This window comes from Frieseomelitta varia, unplaced genomic scaffold (assembly GCF_011392965.1).
Source record: "Frieseomelitta varia isolate USP_RPSP 00005682 unplaced genomic scaffold, Fvar_1.2 scaffold_792, whole genome shotgun sequence".
Classification (NCBI taxonomy): Eukaryota; Metazoa; Arthropoda; class Insecta; order Hymenoptera; family Apidae; genus Frieseomelitta; species Frieseomelitta varia.
The window spans coordinates 282,299-309,676 of NW_025110581.1; the positions used below are offsets into that span (position 1 = coordinate 282,299).

Consider the following 27,378-nt stretch of genomic DNA (forward strand, 5'->3'; position numbering starts at 1 on the left):
GTATCTTTAAAAAAGTGAAGAAGGGAAAAGAGAATAAAATTCATGTATAATTTCAATTGCGAGAACGGTGTAATATTCGTAGTATTTTGTAAGTTATTCTTAAAAATAAGAGCAACTTAATATTTAATTTTAATATAAGCTTTTAATTATCAAACGAGTATACAAGTAATTAAGACCAATTATTATATCTTGTACTTAAAGTTTAAGTAATTAACATGAATTCATGTCAAAGAAGTTTGTAATTTAAAAGCGAAATTATAGTCATAGTACGTTTTATGGAATACCAAAGTTTATTTCGGTAGCCACGCCTAAACTTCTCCCTTATTAAGGGTACCCCTCCTTCTCCCTAACACAGATATACCGTAACATTTCCTGTACAGTCGGTGCAATATCTTCGTTTCATATTCAATGAATCTACGATAGAACCGTTTCATTTTCTTAAATGTAACGCTAGTTATTTATTCAATGCACGTTGATAATAAGGAGTGATGTCGATTGAAGCAGCAAATATTTTATTCAAATAACCTATTCATTTTACTCGTGTTGTATATTTCAGGTATGATTGTAATAATGCCTTCTGTCACAATACGGCGCCTGTTGGCTTGAAATTTGTATATATACACACACATATACCTTGTTTCTAGTTTTCGATAATATTTAAAAAAAAAAAAAAAAACACCTCTCGTAACTATATTAACTTCTTCCCATCGTTAGGTTGAATCGATGCGAAAAAATGTCTACTGAAAGCGTAAAAACGGTGAGTATAACAATTGAAGCGTAAATGAGATTTTTTGACAAGATATTTTCGCACGTTTCTTTATTACAAAGAGATGTTTACCGAGCGACATATATCGCATGAAGTTACAGATTGTGATACGATTTTAATTTAGTTCAATCTTCATCTTGTTTTCAATAGTTTGCTAGTCTTGAAACACCTGGATATGTGGGTTTTGCAAATTTACCTAATCAAGTTCATAGGAAATCAGTGAAAAAAGGATTTGAATTTACACTGATGGTTGTTGGAGAGTCTGGTCTTGGAAAGTCTACATTAGTAAACAGTTTGTTTCTTACTGATTTATATCCAGAACGTGTGATTCCTGACGCTATAGGTAAGTTAAGTTAAGCTTTGTTTATATATTTTCATTTTTATATTTACATATTATGTGTATCCCAACTGAATATCTCCAACAGAGAAAACTAATCAAACTGTTAAACTCGATGCTTCAACTGTGGAGATTGAAGAAAGAGGTGTCAAGCTTAGATTAACTGTTGTTGACACTCCTGGTTATGGAGATGCAATTGACAATACAGACAGTTTTAGAGCTATCATACAATATATAGATGATCAGTTTGAAAGATTTTTACGTGATGAAAGTGGTTTAAATAGAAGGAATATAGTAGATAATAGAATACATTGTTGTTTTTACTTCATTTCACCATTTGGCCATGGGTAAGATATGTTGATTATAACTTTTATTATGCAGTTATTCAAATGCAGTTTTATGTTAACTACAGTTATTATTTGGTATAAAACCTCTATATTTCTTTTTCATTTTAAAATAGATTAAAACCTTTGGATATAGAATTTATGAAACAACTTCATAATAAAGTTAACATTGTGCCAGTAATTGCAAAAGCTGACGTACTTACAAAAAAAGAAGTCTTGCGTTTAAAAAAACGAGTTATGGAGGAAATTGAAGGCAGTGGTATAAAGATTTATCCTTTACCAGATTGTGATAGTGATGAAGATGAAGACTACAAAGAACAAGTTAGACAATTAAAAGAAGCTGTTCCGTTTGCCGTATGTGGAGCAAATACTTTATTAGAAGTAAAGGGACGTAAAGTACGTGGACGATTGTATCCATGGGGTGTGGTTGAAGTTGAAAATCCAGATCATTGTGATTTTATAAAACTGAGAACAATGTTGATGTATGTAGTAGTCATCTACAAGAATATATCAGTTGAAGTAAATTTTCATTATTCATTATTTTGTGTATATTTGTAGCACACATATGCAAGACTTACAGGAAGTAACTCAGGAGGTACATTATGAAAATTATCGCAGTGAAAGACTAGCAAAAGGAGCTCCTGTACCACCTCGAAGACAAACGTAAGTATGACTTACAATACAAAGAAAACATTTCGAACATATCTGTTATCTATATATTATATATTAGGGGTGTGCAGGTACCCGAAATTTCGGGTTCGGGTCGGGCTCGGGTGGGTAGCCCGATGATTTCAGGTAGCCCGAAGATTTCGGGTAGTCCGATGATTTCGGATCGAGTTGGAAAATGTTCAAGCGGGATAGGATCAGAGGTAGGCATTATTCGAATAAAATTTCGAATAAATTATTCGTTATTTACGAATAAATTTGACAGTATTTTATTCGTTCGAATAAAATATGCCTAACTCTGGATAGGGATTATATTGCATTATCGAAGTCAATTATTCATAATATTAATAAACATATATATATTTTTTTTCTTCAAATGTAATAATATTTATTCTAACTACAAATGAAAGACTATTTTTCTTATCCGGAAATATAATATAATAATAACTCGAGCGAAATTAATATCACAAAATGTTGAGCAATTATCTTTTTACATTATCATTTAGAGTAAATATTATTACATTTGAAGAAAAAAAAAATATGTATATTAAATATTATGAATAATTGATTTGGATAACGCAATATAATCCCTATCATTCCCCATTTGAACTTTTTCCAACTCTATCCGAAATAGACGGACTACCCGAAATAGTCGGGCTACCCGCCTGACTTTGTGTAAGCCCGACCCGAACAATCGGGTACCCGTAATTTCAGGTACCCGCACACCCCTATTATATATGTATATTATATATTTGGAACAATTCTGTTACGAATTTTTTACCAACAGAATTGCTGAATCTGATAGAAGTAATTCTGTATCGGAGAAGGATCGTATATTACAAGAGAAAGAAGCTGAATTACGACGCATGCAAGAATTAGTGGCTGTAATGCAGGCACAAATGCAACAACAGCAACCTTAATTATACATATGCACAAATGTGTGAAGAAAAATCAATTCTTCACCATTGCAGGTGCCAAAAATTGTATTAACCAATTAATATGCTATCCAAAACACAAAATATGATTTTCAAGCATTTACTTTTAACAAACGTAATTAAAAAAAGATACGTTTTTTATTGAATATTTTCAACTCAAAAGACTAGAGTTAATAAAATGAATGTTTTAACAAAACCGAAAGTAAATTCATAGTACAGAAGATTAACTATAAAGCAACTATAATTTAATAATTACAAAACATATGTGTAATAAGTGCCTTGCATATTCCTCTTTAATAGAACGATTTACAATTTCCATTATTAAAATGCTAATATCAAAAATAATATATAATCCTTTTATAAAATAGAACTATTATAAAAAATTTTATACTTTTTAAAATATCAAATAGTACAGATAATGTTCAGTAAAAATAGAATATTGATTTCGGTAAAATAGAATTTCTACAATATTGAAATATAAAAGTAAATAAAATATAGAATAATAAAATATAGAGATTCTCATTTAAAGAAAAGCAAAGATTGATAAGGTACAACGTGGATATAATGATCTAATGAATCTAATGAAAAGTATTTATATAAATTGTGTAGATAAATATATACAATGACATTTTATCAAGATTGATATTTTACACAATTCACAAAAAAATGAGTAAAGATGTACAATTTGCATATCTTCCAACATTCTATGTATATTTTTTTATATAAAACATTTTGAAGACTGCCAATATTAAATTGTCAATAATCATTCAACATATCCAAAAATTAAAGACTATTTTTTTTTTGCTGTGATAAACAGTTTTAAATATAAAATGTAGTTTTCTATGTATTTGCAATATGTTATATTCAAATAGCATTTATTTTTACTTAATATATACTAGTAGTCATTTAATTCATTTGTGTCTCAAAAGAATTCAACTAATATAATGTATTAAAAAGTACAGATCTGTAGGCAAAATGAATATTGATGTATTATGCGAATTTATTTTATTTCTCAACTTTATTATAGTTATACGTATGCATTTTTATATTAAGACAATTCTTGTGCTTTTATATGTATTGTACAGGTATACTCAAAGTGTTTTATACCTTTTTTATACAAATATATACCTATTATAATTTATAACATTGTTTAAGATCGATTCAAATAGTAGTCTATTGCTGTTGAAAATGCTGCAAAACCTGCTGCTCCAATCAAACCTGCTTTTACACCAGCTAAAATATAAGACTACATTTAAGTACAAGTATTTAAATTTATACTATACTATAAATTTAACATAAAATAATACCTCTCAATCCTATTATTCCACCTGTTAAACCACCAGCATATGTTCCATTCTTCCAATCACCTTTTCCTCTATACTAAAATGAAATTATAAAATGAATCTATGATATATAGATAAATATAAGTTAAACTACAATTTTATACGAATTATTACCGATTCTATTGCACATTCAATTGCTGAAAATACACAACCAACTACAGCAAAATTTTTTGCATAACCTAGCGTTGTAGTTTTCATCTCTCTAAAAACTTCACGAACAGTTTGCTGTTTTTCAACAGCTGCCACATTCGGATTTACACTGGATGTAAATAAACCTATGGCAGCTCCTAGACCATAGCCTGAAAATCTAATTTTTTTTTAATTATACTAATATAAATAATGCTTATTTTACAGCACAATATAAATATACCTATGACACAACTCGCAATGCTTTTGAAGATGCAACTTTCCATTGCACTTTCTATTAATTTCTGTTCATTAGTTTTAAGTTGTACAGGACCTACAGTTCTTGGAATTATAATATTTTCTCTAAATCTCTGTTGAGTGCCAATAACATAACGAGCTATGTTATCTAAATCCATGTCACTTATAGCTTTATTTTCACTTGTTTCCAACAATGATTTGGATGAATTAGTATTAGACATAATTGTTTCAATATTTTTTATTTGTTATGATAGACACAGTTAGATTAACACATATCTTAACTGCTTTGAATAACTAAATTTTGCTTCTTTACAATTGTATACTTATGCAATCTGTGAAAAAAAAACTTTATATAAATACAGTAAATAAAAATATATCAACTTAATTCACTTAAGATGCCAATATGTTTCTTAGTCTAACCTGTACTCTAAAGAAATTTAGAGTTTTTTTAAAGCTATAAATTAAAATATATTGTAATTGTATATTAATTATTATTGTTATTCAATTGTGTATAACAATATTATATTTAGAATAATAAACATATATGGAATATCTTTTAATATGACTGTACCAATTTGTTTGCATGCACAAGTACGTATCAGCATATGTATACAATTGTATGTATAAGAATTCCTAAATACATATTACCCAAAATAATATATTCTCTAAAAAATCTTCTACAAGAAGTTTATATATATTATAAATCTGTGTAATATATGGCTAAATTTGAAATGATTATTACATTTTTACATATTAAATACAGAAATTGATTTAAGCGGTAAAATCGTAATTAATATTTGCCGCAATTTGTCATAACGAACGTATAAATTTTTCATCGTGACTTAATAAAATTATGTAGTAATTAGGTCTTAAATCTATACATTTCTTATTAATACGATATGTTTGTTTTATTACGTTATTAATATTTGCATGTTTTAAAGTGCTTAGACTGGCGCCAATATCTAATCTTTAATAGGTTATCGTACACGTGACAATTTATTCTTCAATGTCAAATAATGAAATTAATAATCTATCAAACTAAATAATCTTTAAATGGTTTGATTAAGTGGACCAAATGATACATTAAGATCATGGAAGGAAAAAATCAGATAAAAAAAGATAATGATGGTGAGGAATTTCATTTACAAAGATTCACTGAAATTGTAGCAAAAAAAAATAAACATTAGTAATATGTGATTTCAGAAAATAATGTTACTGTTCAAAATACAGTTCCTCTGATAAAAGATTTATTTCATATATATGAAAAGGTTGGAGAAGGAACTTTCAGTTCTGTGTTTTTAGCCACTTTAAAATTATCTGATGGTTCTAAAAAATTTGCATTGAAGTATTTAGTTCCTACTAGACATCCTGAAAAAATTGAGCGAGAATTACGATGCATGCAACAAATAGGGTAACTGATTTAAACTTGGTTGTAATTTAAACAGTATGTATATAAAAGGATAATCACAGTTCCCTTTTTTAGAGGAAAGGATTATGTAGTTGGATTAGAATTATGTTTACGAAGCTTTGAAACAGTAGTATTTGTAATGCCATATATGAGGCATGACAAATTTGCAGTAAGATACTTTTTGTCTTATCTAATTTTTGTTTCATATCAGAAAGGTTTGTCAATATTAAAATTTAATAACATTAAATAGGAATATGTGCAAGATATGACTGTACAAGAAACAAAAGATTATATGATTGCATTATTAAGTGCATTGCGAAGGGTCCACAGATTTAATATTATACATAGAGATGTCAAACCTAGTAATTTTTTATATGATAGACACAACAAAAGGTAAAGTAGCATCAATTCTTTTTGATATGAATATATCATTGTAATTTTTTTTTTTGCAGATATTTATTGGTTGATTTTGGATTAGCTCAAGAATATGTAGTAGAAAAGAAATCTAACAATCTTAAATTACTTAATTCTGAAGCACAAGTTACTAAACGGAAAAGATCAGATGAAGTAATATATCAATTATTTGTGAAAAATTATGTACAGAAAGTTTCTGTATACACATATATAACATATATATTATTTTTTGTATTGCTTTTGCAGAATAGTTTAAATGTTTCTTTTAATACAACAAAAAAAGGTACAGAAGAGAAATGTTACTGCTTTGGTAAAGCAAAAGTTTGTTCATTATGTATATCAAGATCAGAACAGATAGCTCCAAGAGCTGGAACACCAGGTTTCCGTGCTCCTGAAGTTTTATTGAAACATCCGTCTCAAACGCCAGCAGTTGATATTTGGGCGAGCGGAGTAATGATGTTATGTATTCTTAGTGGTACTCAACCATTCTTTCATTCTCCAGATGACTGTACTGCTTTAGCAGAAATAACAACTATATTTGGATCAAATAAAATGCAACAGTGTGCGCGCAAATTAGGTATAAAAAGAATTATTTTTTAATTTATTTTTGTATTAGTGAGGTTTTTTTGTTCCTTATTTTGTTGAAATTTATCATTTTGTTATTTACTTTATGTACTATTTTTTTTTTTTTTTTTTTTTTTTTTTTTTTTTTTTTTTTTTTTTTTTTTTTTTGACAATTTAGGAAAAAAAATTATCTTTAGTGAAGATATACCAGGCGTTGATATTGTGTCTTTATGTCAGAAATTACAAAAACGAAATAAGGGTTTGTTAGATAGTAATGATCGTAACACTTGCGAGAAGGTATTTTTTTAATTTAACATTTACTCATAAATATAATTAAAGAATCCAATATAATATTTATTTTTAAATAATATGTAATGTAATGTACTAAGGATTTTATATTAAGAAATATCTATTCAATATTTTAAGGTATCATTGGATGCTCAGTTTCCAAAAGAAGCTTACCATTTTGTATTAGGATTATTGGATTTGGACTATAAAACACGTCTTACTGCAGATCAAGCTTTAAATCATCCATTTTTGAAATTATAACGTAATTTTTACATTTAAAATTTTTTTATTTTATATTTTGATGCAACATATAATTAAATAGTACTAAATTTAATATTGCACACTATGAAACTTGTATATATACATAAGTGTATACACATATTATATACAGTACATTATTATTTATATTAAATTAAATAAATAATTTGTTAATTTTTTATATAATTGTATTACTTAATATCAGATTATTAGTAAATGCAATACTCTTGGAATTTAACAATATTTTTGAAATATTTATGTACTAAATTGTTTTATTATATTGTTTGCTATAAACAAAAGATTAAATTGATTATCTTTTCTTAGGCACTTTATGGTATGACAAATATTCATTGTTAGTTATTCTTTACACACCGTAGGAAACATTGAAGTAAGTAGTATACACGTTTATTCAAGATTTTCTAAATTGTTTGTATTTTGTGATTCTCCTTGTGATTCTCCTTCGTTTTCACTTTTTCTAATAAGTTCCCATTTTGCTGCAGCTTCTAATGCTTCAGCTGCTAGTTGTTTAATTTTTTTATTTTGTACTGTATCACTTTTTGTCAAAGCCATTAAAATTTCCATTATATCGGTTTCGATCACTCTAGTTGCTACTTCTTTTGTACTTTTCATCATATTTAAAACAATTACAATTCCTCTGTGTTGTAACTCAGAATTTGGATTAGCAAGTAAATAACGTAATGACTCTAACCAATCTTTTGTATCAAATATTTTAATGCAAGATTTTATGCTAACTGACGTTAACATAGCTAAGGCTCCTGATGCTGCCATGCTTGTGTCTAAATCCTCATTCTCGCAAAGAATGACTAGATATTTAACTCTATCATTTTCTTGTTCATAATATTTAACAGTATCTTCGCACATCATTAAATTATTTATAACCTGCGTAGATGCACGTTGCAACATTTCGTGATCTTCATACATGTATGCTTCAATTTTCTGGAAACCTCCTTCTTTCAAAATTCGTTTTCTCACACTGTCGTTAACATTTGCCAAGTTGCATAAGGCCATTAAAGATTCAAAGTTTTCAAGTGCAGAGCATTCTGGATTTAAGAGATTTATAAATGGTCGAACTACTTCCATTATTCTTTGTCCAGGAAATGCAACTTCTGGATTTATCGTAATCCCTAATCGCGCAAGTGCTTGCGATGCTTGTTTTTTTCCTTTATCCGTGCCATCTAAAGCCAATGGTAAAAGTGCTTTTGCTCCACCTTGTTGAACTACAATTCCTCGTACATCTTGCTGACTACAAATTGCATTGAACACACGTGCTATTAGTTCTTTGCTATTTTGACTTTCTGTTTTAGAAAGTGCGACTAATGCACATGTTACGCCAGCTTTAGCTAATGCAATTATTCTTTTATTCACAAAATCTATGTCATCTAGCTCGTGTTCTTCTGGTATATGATGTTTCGCAAATTTTGCCAATTCAATCATTTCTGGTATAAGTTCTTGTTTGTCGTAAGCATTACATAAATTAACTAACGTAGTAACGACACCATAAACTACAGACTGGTCTCCAGTTTTGGCCAGTTCTATCATTGCTTGAACTGCTTGAACATCTTCAATTAGTTTCTCTTTGACTTCAGCATCAAAAGTGAGATAAGATAGTCCTTCTACTGCCCATTTTCTCATGTCTTTTTGCTTTTTAGGATTAATTAAAAATCTTCTACAAGCTTCAGCCAATTTTTTCGTTGCTCCCTCAGCAAATGGTCTTATTGTAGCATCTGTACCGCCTGAACTACCTAATTTGCACAATCCTACTAAAGCACGCACTCTGATTGAATCATCTTTAGATTGGTACAGCTTCTTCAATATATTCACGCCTTGATTGATAATTGTAGTAGCTTTGTCTTTTTTGGATGCAGCAGCAACGATACATTCACAAGCAACTTTTTGTTGTAATACATCGTTTGTGCCTGCCATAACGAGTATCATTTCTAAAATACCTTCCTTAGCAATTATTGTGTTCCCAACATCTAACGGACCAAGCAATAAAGTTGTTATTGCAACTACAACACGAACCTGTTTAAAAGAAAAATATGAATTAAAGAAATATGTTATGTATCTACATTTTATTATCGATTAAAAAGATACCTTGGATTCTATATCTGGTGTAAGTAGTTTATCTTTTATGTATTCGTCAATAGCACTCCTAAACTTTTCCTTTGCTGCATCATAATACATATTCTCGTAAATTCTTGCCAAACAAACGCTTGTTACAGTTCTAGTAGATGATGTAATTTCCATTGACGATTCATATTTATATTCTTCAAGTTCACTAGCTACTTCCATCAAACGTTGTAAACCATGAAGTTCAATTAAACGTTCTGCCCAATTTAATGCAGTATAATGAATGTTGCGCATAATGAGTTCTATAATTGCATCTCTAGCTAATCCAGAAATTGTTCTGTTTGTTACACTGTACAATAAACAAGATAGAATAGTATCTATTTCTTTGTTGTATTTATCACACAATTCTTTGTTCGGTTTTGAATCTGGTTTGTTAGTCATTCCACTATATGTGTTTAGTATTGTCTGTAAACACAGTATTAGAAAGTAGATATGTATTTGAACATTGAATATAGTAGGTTTTTATATTTATTAAATTTACCAACCTGTATGCAATATTGAGCAGCATTTACTCTTTCTACAATTTTACTGTTAAAGAGTTCTAAACACCATGGTATACCAATTTGCCTTATAATATTTTCAGTTCTATCAATATTATTTTGACATAATTCCGCAATAATTCTGACACCAGTTGTTATTATTTCCTCATTTTTCTCAAGTTTAAGTATCTTTGTTATTTTAGAGACTATTCCGTCATTAAACATTATTTCCGCTCCCGCTCTCTCTCGTGCAAGAACAAGCAAATTGTTCATCGCCGTCTCTCGTTTTTCATTCTCTCCTTTTATCTCAAAAGCTATGTCCATCATTTGTGCCACCTTTGCAAAAAACATGTTGAATTACATCAGAGAAAGAAATAATTTTATGATTTTGATTATGAGCAAATTTTTTTAAAGTATGTTTTATAATTGCATCCTATAATATACAAACCTTGGCATTGACACGAGAGTTTTGTCTATATCTTTCCTGCACAATTTCGTGTAATCTCGCGGCAATAGGTTGAATCGCCTTATTGCCAGGATCTGCAGAGATGATGTATCTCGCATCGCGATATGCCTCTTCGTATCTTTCTAATGCCTCTAATGCTTGACATCTGCGAAATAACGCTTTTGGATCGTTTGGACATATTTTGAGAGCTTTATCGCAATCTTCAATTGCTTTGTTATATTCTTCCTGTTTTAAATATGTAGCAGCGCGATTCTTATAATATATAGCTTTATTCGAATTATCTTCATTTGCAAGCTTTAATGCACTTGTGTAACAACTTAAAGCTTCCGACCAATTCCCTTTGTTGAATTCTACGTTGCCTTTCTCTTTCCATTCCTGTGCAGTCAGATTTGTCGTTTTTGTCATGTTTCTTGGCTAAAAAATGATTAATTACAAATTGCTTTAGATTAGAAATGTCATTGTCCATGCAGATAAGTTTTAATGAGTAATTGCAATATGAAGAGAAAATTATGAATAATACCAGTAATAATACATACATGTGTAAAATAATATAACACGTGTATATGATTCTGTTCGAGATATCAAAGAATTTGCGTGTCGAAAGTTTGACTGTTTGTCTTTTGAAAGTTTCCAATGCAATACTGAGGCTGGCACTGCATCCGCATTATATTAAAAAAGACGCAGAGACATCCAGATGTTACTAGAAGACTCGCACGTTTATTTTAAACTGTGTTCGTTCCGCGGTCGAATAAAAATAACACCGCCGGATGAAAATAGGTTCCGAACTTGTTACTAACATTAATCCTATAATTTTACCGTATCGGTTGACCGACTTTACTTTTCATCTTCCTCTTACAAGATATTGGAAATTAAAACTAAAAAATCATCGATGCTTATTCGCATTATTCTCTATTTTTTATTTGGAATTTATTCTATTCGTGTAGAGAAGTTCCTTGGAAGGAATGCCGGTTAGTTATTTCCAGTAGATTCGATACATTTTTAAAAATGTAAAAGTATCTATTGGCTGAAAGTATCATACACAAATATATGTATACACCAAGTGTATTGACGGGTGCAGAGGGACTTTCCTCTTCCGTCGTCCCGTGGGATTTCTCATCATTACATTAGTACTAGTATATCAAATACTCGTGGATACCCATGAGATTCCCAGATAAAGAGAAATTTATCTCATGATATTCAAATATCTGATGAGTACTCAGATACCCGAGTATCTTACGAGATAATTGAGGCTCGAGTTATTGTTACTCGATTTATCGGATACTCGGATACTCGATATAATTTTATCCGATGTTTTTGTTACAAATAATAAATTACAATTTATGTCCATTAGAATGGCGAAGAATAGAAGAAGAAAAAAATCTAAGATTGACAAAACCTGTTAAAAGATATTTATATTTACTAGCTCTAAAAGAGTATCTTCCACAACTGGAAATATAAATATATGGTTAATTTAAAGCGGTCGAATTTTACTACTGGAAAATTTAGATTTTCAGTATTTTTATACGAACATCTAATTTAAAATAATTGCTTCCTTGTTTTATTATTTATCGCTAAAATAAAAATTGCATTGTAGACATCCGAGTAGAAATAATAGATATGTAGTCTCAACTATCTCATGCACCCAGGTGATATTCGGGTACTCGGATACATATATGTAATATTTCAATGCGTAAGTACATAAGAATGTTGGCGCGAATTTTTAAACGTAACTTAGTAACACGATGAAACTATCGATACATTAACGATATTTATATAAATTAAAATATTGATATAAAATTTAAAATAATTCTTTAAATTTTTCTATGTCAATTGGAATGTCATTATATATAAACAAAAGGAATTACATGTTTATTGAAAAAAGTATTTTATTTATTTTACGTTTCTTATTACATTACATTCTCCACATCGCAGTTGTATTGCAGCGACATATACGATTTCAAACTTTTGTTTCTAATTTCTTCGTTATGATGTATGGGTTTATAATTTTCCATTAGATACTTTTTTTTCATGAATTAAGATTACTATTAATTTGGAAGTTATGAGCGAAATTTGAAATTTAATTTCATATTATATCGCTAATGATAACATTATTTGTAATAGAAGTGCACATGCAGGAAAAACATACACATACACATAATTAAGCAACTTTAATGTAATAATTGAACTAATTTATAATATTATCGCAGTAATTATCTATGTTATTATTACCCAAATTTTTCTATTAAATAAAATTCGAAATCGCGATGTATCTCTCTTAATAGATAAAAGTCAGCAATTGAATGAACTAAAATATAATATAAATTATTTGAGTAATCACCACACATTTAATCCGTGTAAATCGTCGCAAAAATTATTATGACCTAAAGCATATGTTAAAAAAATTTACCGAATCTGTTCAAACCCGTATTTAAAAATCTACACCACATTTCTGCGTTTAATAAAAAAATAATATTGTATTATTTTACTCAATATTTCGAAATACATTTAATTGCAATATCTCATAAATATTATATTGTTTTAATTAAAAAAAAAAAAAAGGAACCGACTCTCTAATGTACATCAATATTTATGGCGTGTACAAGAATTATTTTATGTTGGTTAAGTAATATGTACCAATGTGTTCCATTGTATTTTGGATATTAAACATTGTATTAGTACTTACATTCTATGCATGTTACTTTATTTATGAATCTATTTGAATGAATAATATTTGTGATTATTAAATATTTTGCAGTAATAGTTATATAAGTATCTAAATTTCGTAAACACTTTTATATGAAATATACTTAAATAGTGTAGAAAGAATTTTGACTATGCATATGTTTATAAATAACTTCACATGTAATTTCATGTTTGATTTATAATAAATTAAAACACAAATTTCGTTATATTTATTAATATTTAAGATATAAATCTATTACATTTCTATTATTTTATGAAAATAATATGAGATGCCGAACTGCAATAGAAAAATTGATATTTTTTTTTTATAGAAAACTTTATTATGGTCTTCTACTTTTTAAATTGAAATTAAATTTTATAAATTGCACAAATAAATCTTGTATCAAAATAAATTTATTTTTAATCACAAGAAATTTTGCGACGAAACTTGGATCAGCAATGAATGGTGATAAGTAATTGAGAACAATTTAGAAAATTTCTAATCAAGATTCATTTATAACACGTAACAGTGTAAAATCATATTAAGATGCTACTTACATTATCATTGATTAATAAAAAATATAGCAAGATTGATGATAACTGAAATGTTGCGAGGTTATGATAAAAACAGAAATTTCGTTATTAACAAAATATCGTGAGAGAAGAGATGATTTCTTTTTATTTTAGTAGACTATTATTATTGAGTGTTTCAGCTGCCTCTAGCTTCCGTTAATGGTGTTTCGTCACCTCGCTGTATTTTTAGCCATTCAACGAATTCATCAAGCATTACTGGCCCTGTAAAAAATGCATGCATTAAATGTATATAATTTAAAACATACTTAATCAGTAACATTATACAATTACACACATGCTCCATCTAAATCATAATTGGATAAATCGTGAGTGATTGTTCGAGAAAATTCTAAGATGTTGCACCATTGATCTTTATTAATCACTTTGTACTTTGATTGATCTAGGAACTGAGCAAATTGTGTAAACAATGGCCAATGTTTTCCCAAAAGTAATTGTAACATAACTCTTGCAGTTTCCATATCCATACTTCTTTGATCTTTGTCCTAAAATATAATACATATATAGGTTCCAGAAAAAATTTTAAAATAGGCAAAACATAATGCTTACTCTAGCAAAATCATAAGCATATCTGTATATTCCCTTAAATGTATGTGGATCATTTAATTGATTCCTTAGGTACTCAAGTTTTTGTTGTATTTTACTAATAGAATCACACTGTAAGTCCGAAAGACCTTTTAACCATTCGCTTAGCGTGAAGAAACCCATTTGTCGGGCATTCATTTTGTATGCAAGAACGAGCATTACTACATTTTCGGGTTCTACACCAATATCCTCACAAAATTTTTCCATTCCTTCAGGCCCTAAAGTATCTGAATCATCAGGTGTTGTGTATTCTCTAAACCATGTGATACAACGTTTCTGAGAGAAAGATGAAGCACTTGAAACATCTTCTGTTTTTGTATAACGTCTTGCACTGGAAAGACGAAATATAATACTATTTGCTATATTTAATATAAAAACATCCGGTTATAAAGTTTAAATATGCACCATTATTGGCATATACGCATAATGTAAATTTAAACTGTTGCAATACAATTTACCTAGATGTATGTCTAAGTCTTTTTGACGGATGCCTTGATATACCTTCTTCGTGGGCACTAGGTGACATTTCAATAGATGTATGATGATTTGTGCTAGAGGGCGCTCTACGCTTGCTGCGTGGCATCCCTCTTTTAACTAAAAAAATAATTTGATATTTACAATGAACATAAAATAGGTACTAATTATAAACATAAATATAAACAAATAAAACACAAACACAATTTTCAAAAAATAAATATATTTTTAATAAAACTTATAATAATACATATTTGTTGCTATTTTCAACTAATACAATATTACATCTAATTTAAACTAATCTTTGAGTTTAATAATTACATACACATACTTTCATAATGTATATTTTTATTAGTCAATTTTGTTTTAAGAGAATCAAAACAGGAGGATTAGGGCTGGGAGAAACAAAAATAAAAATTGACAAAACAAGACAAAATAAAAATAGTTGTAACAATAGGTGAAATAGTTGTTCATATATTAAACTAGTATAAAAAAGATACGAATAGATTACTCACCACGCAGCAACAACGTAAGTAACGTAAAAGATTAGAAAGATTTGAGGGATCCGTAATCTAGTTGATTTATACTGGCTAAACTGGCATTTCCTTTGAGTTGTAAGATTCGAGTTTGAGGTTAGGTTCGGCAATTAATCGAAGTATATCGTAATCTTCAATGTTTTTCACTTTAGCTTTAAGCACTTCGTACATGTGATGATGCAAATGACCTAAGAGTTATTAACATGTATTTTCAACAGTTTCAATTCCGAATTACGCTCTTAATATGAAAAATTGAAGTATCAAGTTAAATAGTTGCAGAGCTTATATATGTAAATTATTTTTTACTGCAACACGAGCCGCATTAATATTAAATGCTTATAACGTGACTCAATGACTATCACGTTGTAATGAAACATAAAAATGTATAATAAATTGAAAAGACCCTCCCTACCTTGTTGAACGAACCACTAGAATAAATGTACCAGAAATGTATTTCTCGGAGTCAAAAGTCAACATCGATATAAAACTTGCTTCGTAGTCTAATCTATAAAAATAATACTAGACATAGCGCCAGCGTCATTAAATATTTGACTAATATATTAATTTGGATATTTTATATCACCTAAACGCTGCACGGTTAAATAAAATTTTTTTGCAGCTCAACTTTATTTCATTTTATTGCCGTTTCGAGACGGCATGCCTTTTTCGCAGGGATACCAAATCTAGAATTTATTCCTCACTAGCACGGACAATTATGGAATAAAAATAGATATCGACGTCTCGTTATTAATTTGCATTAATCTAATAGTAGCAACAGCTTGTAATATTGAAAAACTTGTAAGAATTTAAACAATATTATGAATTAACAAATACAAAAAAAGAACAATTTATAAAATATTAATATATAATTTATCTATATTTATAATTTTTATGCTATGGTTAATCTTTTGTTTATAACATAAAAATAAAAGTAAAAATAATGTATATGTGATTGTAAGGAATATGCAACAAGAATAAGTCATCTGCTTCCATTTACTAAAGGCTAACTTAAAATGAAAGAATCTAGCAGGAATATACTATGTGCTGCCACCTACCATAGCCGGTTTTGCAAATTATTTGCAAAAAAAAAATTAATTAAGCGAATTAATTTATAAACTTTTACAATTACGTCTTCTTATTACATACATCCTAAGTTTTGTCCCTTTTTCGATTTGATACAGATTTTGTTGGTAACAAACAATTTTTAAAAAATATTTGCTGCCAATTGAAATCACAAAATCATTACTCAATTTGATGGAAAGTTGAAATTTAATTATGATGACCTGATCAAAGAAAGTCACAGATTCTGTAAATATATATATATATTTTTTGCCTTTTGAAAATTTAGTCAATTGATGAGTACACAATGCTCTCATTCACATTATATATTTATTCTGACATCAAGACACGTTTCCAATTATTCTAATATCTGAAGTCTAAAGTGCATGTTTACAATCACAGAACGAGCAAAAATAAGCAAAATTCAGATTTCTTCGAAACATCGTTCATTGAACGTAAAAAATTAGCAACATCATTGTCATCAGTTTGGAATTTTACGTTATTAATTTCTGATGCTTTATTTTTTTCACGTTATCAGTGAATGTCAATGTATGTTGCAATTGCCTAATTGAAATTAGGTATTTCTTCATATAGTTGTCGTAACTCTTCTTTCGATAAAAGATCCCATTTGTGATAAACTTCTTCTTCTGATGGAAGCAAGTCTTTTACAATGTCTAAATATTTTTCAATTGGACAAATTTCGTCACAACCATGAATTTTATAAGCTTTCAATTCTTCTGTGATTCCATTCCAAAATAGCATCTGAGAAACAAACAATGATAAATAATATCTTTCGATGTTTCTAATAGGAGTTATTAATGAATTAGATACATTTATTCAATTATTATACATCAAAAGTAATTACCCTGATGAACGTCCTGCCATTCGGATCTTTCAATTTTTCAAAAATAATCGCACATCCATAAGGCGGTAGCTCAGGTTCAGTTAAATTGAGCGCTTTGACAACAGCAGCGATATTTACTTCGTGTCCACTATATAAATAAATCTTTCGTGGCCTATCACGCTTCTCATTTATTTTTATATTGTCAAGGAATCTTTTGATAATCGTACCGCCGTTCAATCGTTTCAAAAATGGCGTATAAGAACGGACTTCGTATTCTATATTCACGATCTCTTGAAGCTGTTTGTAAATTTCATCGGTGCACCATTTTGGCAATGAATGATTCATGGCTTTCTACAATACAATGTATTAAACATTTTTCTTTAATTTAATTTCTTAAGAAAGAGAAAAGAATTGAAAATTTTAAATGTACCACGCACAAATTTTATAAATTTAGATTAAAATAAACAATTTTATTATACCTTTGCTGCAAGTTGATTGTATATCTCATATGCTAAATTTGATGTCGTTATGTTCAAACCAGTTTCTTTGCTTAGCAATTTCAACAGATCCCTGTAGGGTATTATCTTTTGAAGTATATCCTCCGTATTCCTTACTTCATTCACAGCGTTTATATATCTGTAAAGAAAGCATTTTTATTTTTAAATTTTCAAGTTGTCGGACGTCTTCTATTTTTCTTTTTTTAACTGAAATTTGTATTTTATTTTCTTTTATTTTTCCTTCTAAGAGTTTGCGTTTCTTTCATTGTTTATAACAACAAGGAAATGTCCTTGTCCAATAAAACACTCACAATGGAGAAAGGTCAGGTTTTAATAGATCATCAACTTTCTCTGGCATGTAATAAGTCGGTATAGGCATCCACGATAAATTTTTATTCCACGTTTGTGTTGGTGCCGGATGATAGAGTCCAGCTAACACCAACTGAAGGGACATTTTTGTTCGATCGTGATCTGAACTATAAGCATACACGTCCGTAGGATGATAAATACTTCCCAAGAATTCGTCGTAGCGTTCCCTTAACATCGTTCCGATCCGATACTCTCTCATCTTTCCTTCCTGAAAATAAAAATTACGTTGAATTATTTACGTTTTCATAATATTTATAATTAATGCTTACATTTGTTAATTGAGCAAGACCCCATGGTTCATAAACTGTTATGTCATGTTGACCCATTGATAATACTTCCCTTTTACGTGGTGTTCTGTCTCCATGTCTAAATAACTGAGAAAATTGAAAAAATTATGACTATGAATATGAAGGAATTTCAGAATCTGTAAATTCTAAAATATAATCTAGAGAAATCTGATCTTAATTAGTAATCGTAACTAAGTACTGATTGTGACACTTGAAATGAAATGGAAAGAAAAGAAAAACACTTACTACTTGCACCAACTCCAAGTTAAGTTCCGTGTTTGCTAGTTGAAAGGATAAACCTAACATAAGAATAATTATTGTTAGGATTAATTTCATACGAGACATGGAAAGAAAGTGGGATAACTAAAAGGTGGAAACTTTAAAATAACTCTGTTGAGTTTGAAGCTTTTGCACGCGTAACTGTATACGCTATTTTGAACTGAAGCAACACTGGATATATTGGTATATATACGTGCGTATATTCATGGCCTTTATCATTCCAGTTTTACCATATGCGTACTAGTGTTACAACTTTTATCGTGAGTCAAACTTGTTGAATCGCAATTAAAGTATATCAAAAGTGATATCAAAAGTAGATATATCACGTTTGATTACTGTTTTTTTAAACAACATTTAAATTCATAAGATATTAGATTTATAAAGCGGCAGAAAAGTTTGTTTATTATATATATATCGAAATATAGTTAATTGGGAAATTTCGGAATTTGGACAGAGATATCTTGTTAATATTATAAGATATCAGTTCTTAACTAAACTGATAAAAACTTCTTAACTAAACTGATAAAAACTTTTTTTCAAATTTTATCAATTTAGAATACACATACACACACACATATATATATATATATATATATATATATATATATATATATATATATATATATTGGCTATGACAAAAGATAATACAAGAGGAAATAAGGAAAAAGTACAAAATCGATTAAGAAACGGAACTGTTAGTTACATAACTCAGTCACACTGCGAACATTGCCATGATTGCGGTAACACTTGATTATATTCAAAAGGGAAAAACCTTGATTAATGATCTGTGGATTAATGATCTGATTATCCGCGTGATTTCTCAATCGATCATTATAGGAATTATCTATGCCTACGTACGTTTACTTAATCGTCAAATGCATAATGAAATTTTACAGATTTATGATAACTTGAATTACTCGATTACGCGGAATAATTGGCTGCTATTAGTTACAGCATCGTTAATGGAAGCGCGAACCTGTTAAGAGCGATCCGGACATTAGCGATGCCTCACCAACGAGACCCGTGTTTAACGATAAAGGATCTTTCTTTTTGTTTCTTAGCCATCACTCGTAGCTCGATCAGAAGAAAAGAACAGAAAAGAAAAGAAAAAAAAAAAAAACGTGAGATCGCACGAGTTATCGTCCATCGTGATCGTGTTTCACCTTTATTTCGTGCTCTTGCGCACGTTTAACCAAAACAAATTGCTAATAAACTGAAATTATTCTCACACCTGTGTTTCACCGAGAGATTGAACGTGTTGCGTAACGATAGTTACGCGACATTATGCAATTATGTAGCGTTTGCTGTTTCAGAGAATAATGTATGCGCGGATTTTAGAGTAACGCGGGGACGAAACGTGATATTCAGCGGCGATATATTTTAACAAGCGTCGCAACAGCGTTCCCAAAGTATGTTTCTGCACGGGGAAAGGAAAGGAAACCTCTGAAACACGGGTGTCCAACATTTTAGATCATCCTCGTTGGCCTCATTGGAACAACGAAAATTTGTTTGTTTGACGGCGCTTTTTTATCGGTTCGATATAATCTATGTCATTTGTGAGGATATTAAAACAACTTTTATGGTAAAACGATACGTCGATTAGAAAAATGTATTTATATCAATTAAAATATATATATACTTTAATAAAAATATATTATATATTTTAATATATAATATATTTATATTAATATTAATATATAATACATAACATTAATATAATATATTTATATTTATATTAATATCAATATATAATACATAATATTAATATAATATATTTATATTTATAATATATATATATATATATATATTTATATTAATTACAAAAAATTTGAAAATTTTTAATAAGAGCACAAAACTTCAGTTCATCAATATCCGGTTTGATCCAGATAGTAGCAATGCAAGAAGTATTTTCAAGATGGTCGTCTAAAATTTTTCCTCCTTATTTTATTTCTTGTGTGATTCGTATGGGGAAAAATGTGGTTGAAATTATCCAAATAATGAAGTTCATATTCAACGTCCAATTTTTGGCTTTGAAACGAGTTCATTTGTAGACTAGAATCAAGGATTCGATTCCATCCGAAATCGCAAAATCAATGGTCTGTTTTTAACACAGGGTCGCACGTTCTCCGGTCTGATTCAAAAGTTCATCGACATATACAAGCCGCTCAATGAAACTTACTTGCCGCTTTACGAAACGGAAGCGGGAAGGAAAATTTACGACGAGACCCTCGCTTGCGTCGAGCAACAATTTCCCGGATACGTTAAGGAAATTCAAGGGACAGCCGACGGTGCGGACGTCCCTTTTCACAAGGTACATTTTCACGTACGATATTTTATAACCTTTAACATTTTTCCTTAATCTATTTCGCGCGTCACGTGTTGACGCGCGATCACGTGCGCGCGCAGCTGTTCCCCTCTCAAATATATACATATATATTTATGTATCTATATCGTCGTAAGTCAGGGTTTCACAAAAATTTCCATTTTCGCGACCCTAATAAAAAGGGCTAGAGGTACAAAGCTAGGAATACGAGTTGAAACATTTGCTGATAGTAAATTATCAATAAATCAAAGAAAATTTATTCGAAAACAATTCTTTAGTGTTAGGTACGAACGTAATTTTATTATCATGCATTACATGGCAAAGACAAATATAAATTTGCTAATTTCTTAGTTTTGCTAAAATTTCTGCGACCCTCAAATTTAGTTACGCAACGCACACTTTGAGAAGTCCTGTTGTGAGTAACTAACAAGTATTAGGAATACCGAAGAGTACCGTCGTTTTCTCCTCTCAAAATGGAAATTTCTGATTTTTGTTGCTTGTTTCAGATGAACATCATTGTAAAGTAACATTAATATTATTACCTATATCATTATCAATATTAACATCACCACCGTTTGCTATGTTTTCCATCTACTAACTGAATTTTCAAAAAAATTTTTTACAGAAATTCTGATTTATTGGCAAAATATTCAGCAATTATCGATTTTGCAGCACTAACCATTGTTTTAAGGATTTTCCCCTTAGGAAGTGCCTCATGAGTCGAAAAAAATGATAGTCTGAAAACCAAATTAGGATAATATGGTGAAATATTACAAGTCGGTTTAGCAATAAATCTTCGTCAATGCGATTAAGCCAAAAATTACACAATGACATTCTTTGTGCTCTTCATGCAAGTCATGCAGTATCCATACTCCTTGCTTATACAATTTTCCTTTTTGATGAAGATGTTCCTGTGAATGGTGAACTAGGAAACCTGTTCATTGAGTCCTAAAAAGTTTAACGAGAATCTGGCTCAATCAAAACGTTGTCGTTATTAATGAAGACAATTGGCTTCTCAGAATGGGAGGCGTCTGAAAAATCGTCAGATTGAAATCTGAAAAACCAACGTTGGCATTTATGACATTTACACTGCAAATTATATTGGTTACCTTGCTGAAATTCAAAATGCATAACGTGTTTAATATGTTCTTTCATAAAGTCTTTCTCTTCGCTAGCTAAAATTTGAACGAAAACTGAATTATATTATTGATAAATTGATAAACACACCTTAAGCTTAATTCTCTTGTATGAAATTTGAAAGCAGTATCCCACAAGTGAATCTATAAATATTTCAAACAGAAGTTGGATTTATTTTTCTAATACTTACAACTTACACCATGCAAACGTTACATACTTGAACACAGAGATATCTTCTTTTTGCTGTTTAAACATATTAGTAACATGTCACGTAGTTACGCTTTTCTTTCCATTAGAAAGTCATCCTTCGATCTGATAAAAATGCTGACTAATATCTTCCGTTTCAGTTATTTCTAATGCATTTGGATGATATCGTGCCAAATGTAGCAAACGAAGGACACGGAAATATGTTACCGGTTGGTTGCTCGACCATCATGTGCAATCAACCTGGACAGGTAAGCATGATTAAACACAGAAAAACAGTAATCGTACTTTGGTTTAAAAGTGGTTTATATAGTAATTCTATAAATTTAATAATATATTTAATATAATATAGTATATAGTATAAATTTAATAATATATTTAATATAATATAGTATATAGTATATTAAACTTTTAGTATACTATTGTATATAGTATATTAAATTTATAGTATACTATAGTATAGTATATAGTATGTTAATATAGTAAGTTTAACTCTAATATTTAATATAGTATAGCGTATACTATGGTATACTATATGTATAGTATATACAGTATAGTAAAACAGCAGACTCCTGCATAACGCGGTCAATACGTTGCATGAATTCGCGTGATAGGAAATCGTCGGGGTATGATAATTTTTCTCGTATAACGCGAATAATCTAAAGTAACACGTTTGGAATTGGACTATTGCCAAGCCAAATTTTATTTTCTATGTGCCCTGTAGCCTGTTATTAACGCGTAATAAATTTTTTCTTTTTCTATTTCATAGAAATTTAACTCATATCGTTGTATTTAAGAATAGCCGCGTCAAGAAACGAAATAATTATGAAAGAGCAGAGATCGGTAACGAAAGCAAACAGTGTAATGCTTGACTTAAATCGGATTTAATTTTCAAACTCTATATTTTATTATTTAACATATAGAATCGCGTTACATGAAAACAACAGTCGCAATATCTTTGATGTATTATAAAAATTCGCGTTATATGAGTCTGTTGTATAGCATATTTGCATAGTATATTTATAATATAGTATATATCAAGAGTGGCCAGACTACAGATGCGCTACTAAATTATTTCAACAAAAACGTGTTTGTAAATAATAATAATAATAATATCTTACTCTGATACTACTTACTCTAATAAATAATAATAATAATATCTTATTCTAATACTACTTACTCTAATAAATAATAATAATAATAATATCTTACTCTAATACTACTTACTCTAATAAATAATAATAATAATAATAATAATAATAATATTTTACTCTTACTTTAAGTAACTTGCTCTATACGCCATTGGTTGATCACCCTTGGTATATATTAATACTATATTTATATATATTTATATTATTACTATATTAATTTACTATATATTAATACTATATTTATATATATTTATATATATTTATGTACTACATTTGATATTCTAACATTTGATAATAATAAAAGATAAAACCTGACACTTCTTTTATGCGTTATCGTTTCTCTGCCAATCGTTTCGGGAACAGGAAATTTTAGGGCACAACGAGGATGCGCTCAGCGAAACTTTAAATCATTGGTATTTGGTTTCGGCGCATGTAATCGAACCGGGATGCAATGAAGAGAAGTTTACCTCTCTGAGTTATGCCGGCTTTTTACCAGGATACACAATGGGTTACAATCATCACGGTCTCGCTTATACTATCAATACGCTTAGTGCTGCTACTTTGAGATCCGGTAAAACACGTGAGTATGTTAATGCGCCACGTGTTTGTAATATTGTTTCACAGCAGTTCTCTTACTTCTTTCAATGTCTCTGTATACATACATACTTTGTTAGGTTGACCAAAAAGTAACCGCATTTTTTTAGGATGCAAATGAAAGGCGAATTTTTCACGAGAAACAAAAACTTTGTTAATATATTGATCATTTTTTTCATTTTTTTTTGCAATTTCATGACTCGAAAAAATTCCAAAGACAATTTGATATCCTCGTCGGTAGTGAAATTCCGAGTACCGTAGCCTGAAGGCTTCTTCACCGTGCAAATCAGATAATTCTTGACGAGCTTGCACACAATTTTTTCCTTTTCGGAAAAGTACAGCAAATTATGGCCAGAAAGATTTCGTCTTTAGATTGGTTTAGATTTTTCAAACGTTGGCGAGATCGTGCATTTTCTTTTTCTAAAGCAAGCTTGAACGATTACATATCAGATTGCACAATATCAGTTTGCAGTGAATTTAAAATGAAGGTAGTTACACCTTAAGATTTACATTTGCTAGGGAAAAAAAAACGCATTTGCTTTTCGATCAACCCAAGAAACACACTTATGTACGTTCACGTTTTGATAATTTTTCTTGTATTTGCTTTCGATCCTCTCTCTCTCTCTCTTTCTCTCTCTCTCTCCCTCCCTCCCTCCCCTTCTCCCTCTCTCTTTCTCACGTTTGTAAATGGAACGAAATACGTCGTACAGCCAGATACTTTCTGACCCGAGCATTGTTAACTGCGGAGAACTACGTGCAAGCTCAGCAAATTTTAAGAAACGAAGGTTTCGGCGCGGCAGAAGGGTTTTCGGTGAACATGACTTTTCTAACGCAAGAAGGGGATAGAATGTTTCATAATGCCGAGGTCGGTCCTTGCGAGATCAACGGCACGCAATCGCAATTAAGCATATTGACCGTTAGCCCTGGAGAGAATACGTTCCACTGCAACAAGTATTACTTTATTTCTTCTCGACGTTTTTTTTTTTCTCGCCGATTTACCGTCTGCTGCTGCCGATTTCCGAATGTCTCCTCATTTCTTTCTCTTCGCCTCTTTCAGATACCTTCGATTGAAAATACCGGAAGTCGAGGGTCTCATCATAAATAGCAGCGACAAACGAATGGCTACTATCTGTAGCCACCCTCCTCCCAAATCTCGCCAAGATGTTGTAAACATTCTGAGCGATCAAACGGACGACGAGTACAGAGTTTATCAAGAGAAAAATAAAGACGATTATGTGAAAACTATAGCAACCGGTAGGTTTCCCGATTTACTCTCTTTTATTCTTCGTTTTATCTAACTCGATTAAGTCTGTATCATCCGCAAATTATTGTTTATATTCGTCAAATGATCGTAAAAAATTTAGGTGTCTTCGACTGCATTGAAAAAACATGGTCTATTTACACGGACAAACCGAATTCTACGGAACCAATTTTGGTGATACCGTTACAATTACACCTCGACTCGACAGTTCCTGCTATGTAACTTGGCCGATGTTCCTTCGTCCTCGATATAATTGACTTTTCGTTCGATTTATAAGACACGAAATCGCCGGTTGATCCTGCTTTTTCCTTTCCTTCTTTTTATTTTGCACAGCATCTATGTCTATATCGTTCCATTTCACCCCTTCAAAAGTTCCTTTTAACGAGACATGGTTTTTTTTTATTCAATTGTACCATATCTTTCTGAAGCAGCTGTCTTTTCATACTGCAGCTTGACAAATTGTTTGCTTTTCCCTGGCAACGTAAACAACAAGATATTCTCGTCGAAAAGCGTTAAAGGTAGATCAAGGTTTTCCAAAAATAATAAGATACTCTTTATTCTTCCCTTTCATTCTCTTCCTTCCTCTTGTTTTTCTCATTTAATATCGAAAAAAACAGTATTTATTGGTAGCTACAATTACAACTTGAAAATTCTATCAGATCCGAGAGATTAATATCACGCGATTAGGTTTTACAAGTGAACAAAATATATAAAAGTAAAACATGGCTTGCAATAATATAGAAATACATCGATCCTTTTGTTTCTGTCTTGTTAGAAACCACAAGTTCTTATAATACTCAAATAATGCATTTCAACGACAATACGTAGGTATTACTACTTTCGGCCGCTTCTTTGATTCCATTTCCGAGAAGAACTCCTTTATATCTTCTTCTCGCACGACTTTCTTGTTTTCAGCGAACTTTTGCAAATATTGTTTCAACCGTTCCTTCATATTATTGTATTCTGTTAACATATATGTATACAAGTAAATGTAGATGTAAAATAAACGAGATTATTAAATCACTCGAGTAAATTTTTAAATCATAGTTACCTTCGATAGCCGTCAATTGTTCGACACGGCCTAGAGAAGCAAGGGCTTTCATGCCTTTTTCGTACTGTGACTCTCGACTATTTATTTTACCGGCTTCCTCGTACGCGTGTACACTGTCAGTTGGATCAAGAAGAAACGCGATGTGTTTCTCTCGGTAAAGCTACGATGACAAAAATTTTTGGTATAATCGTAAATACGAAGAACTAAGGATTCGTTTAAAAAAATGAGTTTACCTCTTTACACGTTTCACAAGTACACAGAGCGGCTCTCCATCCTTCCGTCAAAAAACAACTTCCTTGTGACGCTATTCGTTTTGCAGGATTATTTCTTGGCATTGTGCAACTTTTTGGTATATTTTTCACATCGATCGATTCGTCTTCTTTATCACCGGCAGAAATCTCGGTCGCGGCAAAAGCTACAATTCCGCAAATGTAAAACTATATTAAACTATATCAAAATCATCATCACTCATATATTATATATGTTATATATGTTATATGTACATGTATACATATATCTAAACCTAAGAAGTTATTCATAATTATATATATGTATAATTACACATGTACATAAATGAAACAATATCTAGTATATATATATATATATATATATATATATATATATATATATATATATATATATATATATATA

The 27,378-nt window shown here is 30.0% G+C and overlaps 8 protein-coding genes across 11 annotated transcripts; 3 read left to right on the plus strand and 5 right to left on the minus strand.

Moving 5' to 3' along the window:
- Positions 1 to 312: 312 nt before the first annotated feature.
- On the plus strand, positions 313 to 3,796 carry LOC122536011 (septin-1). Its single transcript, XM_043668019.1, has 7 exons — positions 313 to 556; positions 715 to 757; positions 917 to 1,109; positions 1,192 to 1,450; positions 1,564 to 1,929; positions 2,006 to 2,110; positions 2,901 to 3,796. Exons 2-7 carry the CDS (start codon positions 734 to 736, stop codon positions 3,031 to 3,033), a joined length of 1,080 nt encoding a protein of 359 aa, XP_043523954.1. The 5' UTR covers positions 313 to 556; positions 715 to 733; the 3' UTR covers positions 3,034 to 3,796.
- Positions 3,797 to 3,983: 187 nt separating this feature from the next.
- Positions 3,984 to 5,430, minus strand: LOC122536016 (mitochondrial import inner membrane translocase subunit Tim22). Of its 2 annotated transcripts, none has more exons than XM_043668027.1 (5): positions 5,347 to 5,430; positions 4,762 to 5,107; positions 4,506 to 4,690; positions 4,356 to 4,428; positions 3,984 to 4,281 (listed from the first exon to the last, which is right to left on the minus strand). In XM_043668027.1, exons 2-5 carry the CDS (start codon positions 4,994 to 4,996, stop codon positions 4,199 to 4,201), a joined length of 576 nt encoding a protein of 191 aa, XP_043523962.1. In that variant the 5' UTR covers positions 4,997 to 5,107; positions 5,347 to 5,430; the 3' UTR covers positions 3,984 to 4,198. The 2 variants fall into 2 exon arrangements, with proteins under 2 accessions (XP_043523962.1, XP_043523963.1); XM_043668028.1 differs by lacking the exon at positions 5,347 to 5,430 and adding an exon at positions 5,196 to 5,339.
- On the plus strand, positions 5,374 to 7,753 carry LOC122536007 (cell division cycle 7-related protein kinase-like). 2 transcript variants are annotated; one of them, XM_043668015.1, is made up of 9 exons: positions 5,374 to 5,392; positions 5,717 to 5,903; positions 5,979 to 6,186; positions 6,259 to 6,352; positions 6,434 to 6,576; positions 6,636 to 6,750; positions 6,844 to 7,174; positions 7,340 to 7,458; positions 7,588 to 7,753. In XM_043668015.1, exons 2-9 carry the CDS (start codon positions 5,867 to 5,869, stop codon positions 7,708 to 7,710), a joined length of 1,170 nt encoding a protein of 389 aa, XP_043523950.1. In that variant the 5' UTR covers positions 5,374 to 5,392; positions 5,717 to 5,866; the 3' UTR covers positions 7,711 to 7,753. The 2 variants fall into 2 exon arrangements, with proteins under 2 accessions (XP_043523950.1, XP_043523951.1); XM_043668016.1 differs by lacking the exons at positions 5,374 to 5,392; positions 7,340 to 7,458 and having other exon boundaries at positions 5,682 to 5,903.
- A 181-nt stretch (positions 7,754 to 7,934) lies between these two features.
- LOC122536004 (protein unc-45 homolog B) lies at positions 7,935 to 11,855 on the minus strand. The gene is made up of 5 exons (XM_043668010.1): positions 11,340 to 11,855; positions 10,786 to 11,217; positions 10,344 to 10,673; positions 9,823 to 10,263; positions 7,935 to 9,750 (listed from the first exon to the last, which is right to left on the minus strand). The coding sequence occupies exons 2-5, from the start codon at positions 11,206 to 11,208 to the stop codon at positions 8,113 to 8,115; spliced, it is 2,832 nt and encodes a 943-aa protein (XP_043523945.1). The 5' UTR covers positions 11,209 to 11,217; positions 11,340 to 11,855; the 3' UTR covers positions 7,935 to 8,112.
- A 2,117-nt stretch (positions 11,856 to 13,972) lies between these two features.
- Positions 13,973 to 16,446, minus strand: LOC122536013 (DCN1-like protein 5). Of its 2 annotated transcripts, XM_043668024.1 has the most exons (7): positions 16,255 to 16,446; positions 16,084 to 16,176; positions 15,651 to 15,859; positions 15,120 to 15,255; positions 14,626 to 14,992; positions 14,354 to 14,561; positions 13,973 to 14,280 (listed from the first exon to the last, which is right to left on the minus strand). In XM_043668024.1, exons 4-7 carry the CDS (start codon positions 15,242 to 15,244, stop codon positions 14,195 to 14,197), a joined length of 786 nt encoding a protein of 261 aa, XP_043523959.1. In that variant the 5' UTR covers positions 15,245 to 15,255; positions 15,651 to 15,859; positions 16,084 to 16,176; positions 16,255 to 16,446; the 3' UTR covers positions 13,973 to 14,194. The 2 variants fall into 2 exon arrangements, with proteins under 2 accessions (XP_043523959.1, XP_043523958.1); XM_043668023.1 differs by having other exon boundaries at positions 16,084 to 16,306.
- Positions 16,447 to 16,975: 529 nt separating this feature from the next.
- On the minus strand, positions 16,976 to 19,223 carry LOC122536010 (venom acid phosphatase Acph-1-like). The gene is made up of 6 exons (XM_043668018.1): positions 18,974 to 19,223; positions 18,710 to 18,814; positions 18,383 to 18,648; positions 18,054 to 18,210; positions 17,596 to 17,925; positions 16,976 to 17,492 (listed from the first exon to the last, which is right to left on the minus strand). The coding sequence occupies exons 1-6, from the start codon at positions 19,070 to 19,072 to the stop codon at positions 17,295 to 17,297; spliced, it is 1,155 nt and encodes a 384-aa protein (XP_043523953.1). The 5' UTR covers positions 19,073 to 19,223; the 3' UTR covers positions 16,976 to 17,294.
- Positions 19,224 to 20,459: 1,236 nt separating this feature from the next.
- LOC122536015 lies at positions 20,460 to 25,956 on the plus strand. The gene is made up of 7 exons (XM_043668026.1): positions 20,460 to 20,588; positions 21,120 to 21,317; positions 22,814 to 22,921; positions 24,185 to 24,401; positions 25,126 to 25,366; positions 25,473 to 25,669; positions 25,780 to 25,956. The coding sequence occupies exons 1-7, from the start codon at positions 20,586 to 20,588 to the stop codon at positions 25,896 to 25,898; spliced, it is 1,083 nt and encodes a 360-aa protein (XP_043523961.1). The 5' UTR covers positions 20,460 to 20,585; the 3' UTR covers positions 25,899 to 25,956.
- A 273-nt stretch (positions 25,957 to 26,229) lies between these two features.
- Positions 26,230 to 27,142, minus strand: LOC122536014 (putative E3 ubiquitin-protein ligase UBR7; the record flags this gene model as incomplete). Its single annotated transcript, XM_043668025.1, is given in 3 exon segments — positions 26,230 to 26,639; positions 26,728 to 26,887; positions 26,961 to 27,142. Coding segments are annotated over 3 exon segments (494 nt in total), but the record flags the coding sequence as incomplete, so codon positions are not given.
- Positions 27,143 to 27,378: the final 236 nt, after the last annotated feature.